The sequence below is a fragment of the Eimeria tenella genome, genomic scaffold, assembly GCF_000499545.2.
Source record: "Eimeria tenella Houghton genomic scaffold, Eth_scaff2522, whole genome shotgun sequence".
Lineage (NCBI taxonomy): Eukaryota > Apicomplexa > Conoidasida > Eucoccidiorida > Eimeriidae > Eimeria > Eimeria tenella.
In genome coordinates, this window is record NW_013542389.1 from 1,706 (window position 1) to 2,285 (window position 580).

The 580-nt window shown below is 55.3% G+C and overlaps 1 protein-coding gene across 1 annotated transcript in view; it reads left to right on the forward strand.

The window, feature by feature from the left end:
• ETH_00042560 (uncharacterized protein) overlaps nucleotides 1–136 on the forward strand; it is a gene marked incomplete at both ends in the record, with an annotated part of 1,503 nt that extends 1,367 nt beyond the window's left edge. The window contains one exon of the mRNA XM_013375109.1: nucleotides 21–136. Coding sequence (XP_013230563.1) covers nucleotides 21–136 — 116 coding nt within the window. The remainder of the gene's footprint in view (nucleotides 1–20) is intronic.
• Nucleotides 137–580: the final 444 nt, after the last annotated feature.

Sequence of the window (580 nt, forward strand, 5' to 3'; positions counted from 1 at the left end):
CTGTTTGTGTTTGTGTTTAGGGGCCTTCTGCCCGCGCTGCGGCTCTGCTGCTTTCCGCTTCTCTTCGCACCGCTGCAGCAGCAGCCGCCTTTCCTTCATCCGCCACCTCTGGGACGTAAGCAGCCACTCCAACTAGCTAGCTAGCTAGCTAGCCAGCTAGCCAGCCAGCTAGCGTTGCTGCGTAGCTAGCCAGCTAGCACATTTGCATAGCTGCACGGTTAGCTAGCTGGCTAGCTAGCTAGCTGGCATAGCTGCATAGCTAGCTAGCTAGCTAGCTAGCTAGATAGATAGCTACCATAGCTGCATAGCTGTGTAGCTGGTTAGCTAGCTAGCTAGCCAGCTAGCTATTTGTGTGGTCAGATGAAGAAGTAGGCAGAGCCCTAGGCGGGCCGGCGAGCTGTACCCGCGTAGCTAGCTAACCTAGCTAGCTAGCTAGCTGGGTGGCTGGCTAGCTGGCTATTTAGCTAGCTAGCTAGCTAGATGGCTATTTGGCTAGCTAGCTAGCTAGCTATCTAGATATCTGGCTAGCTAGCTGGCTGGCTGCGTAGCTGCTGCGACTTTGCCTGCTCCTCGCTCTTGC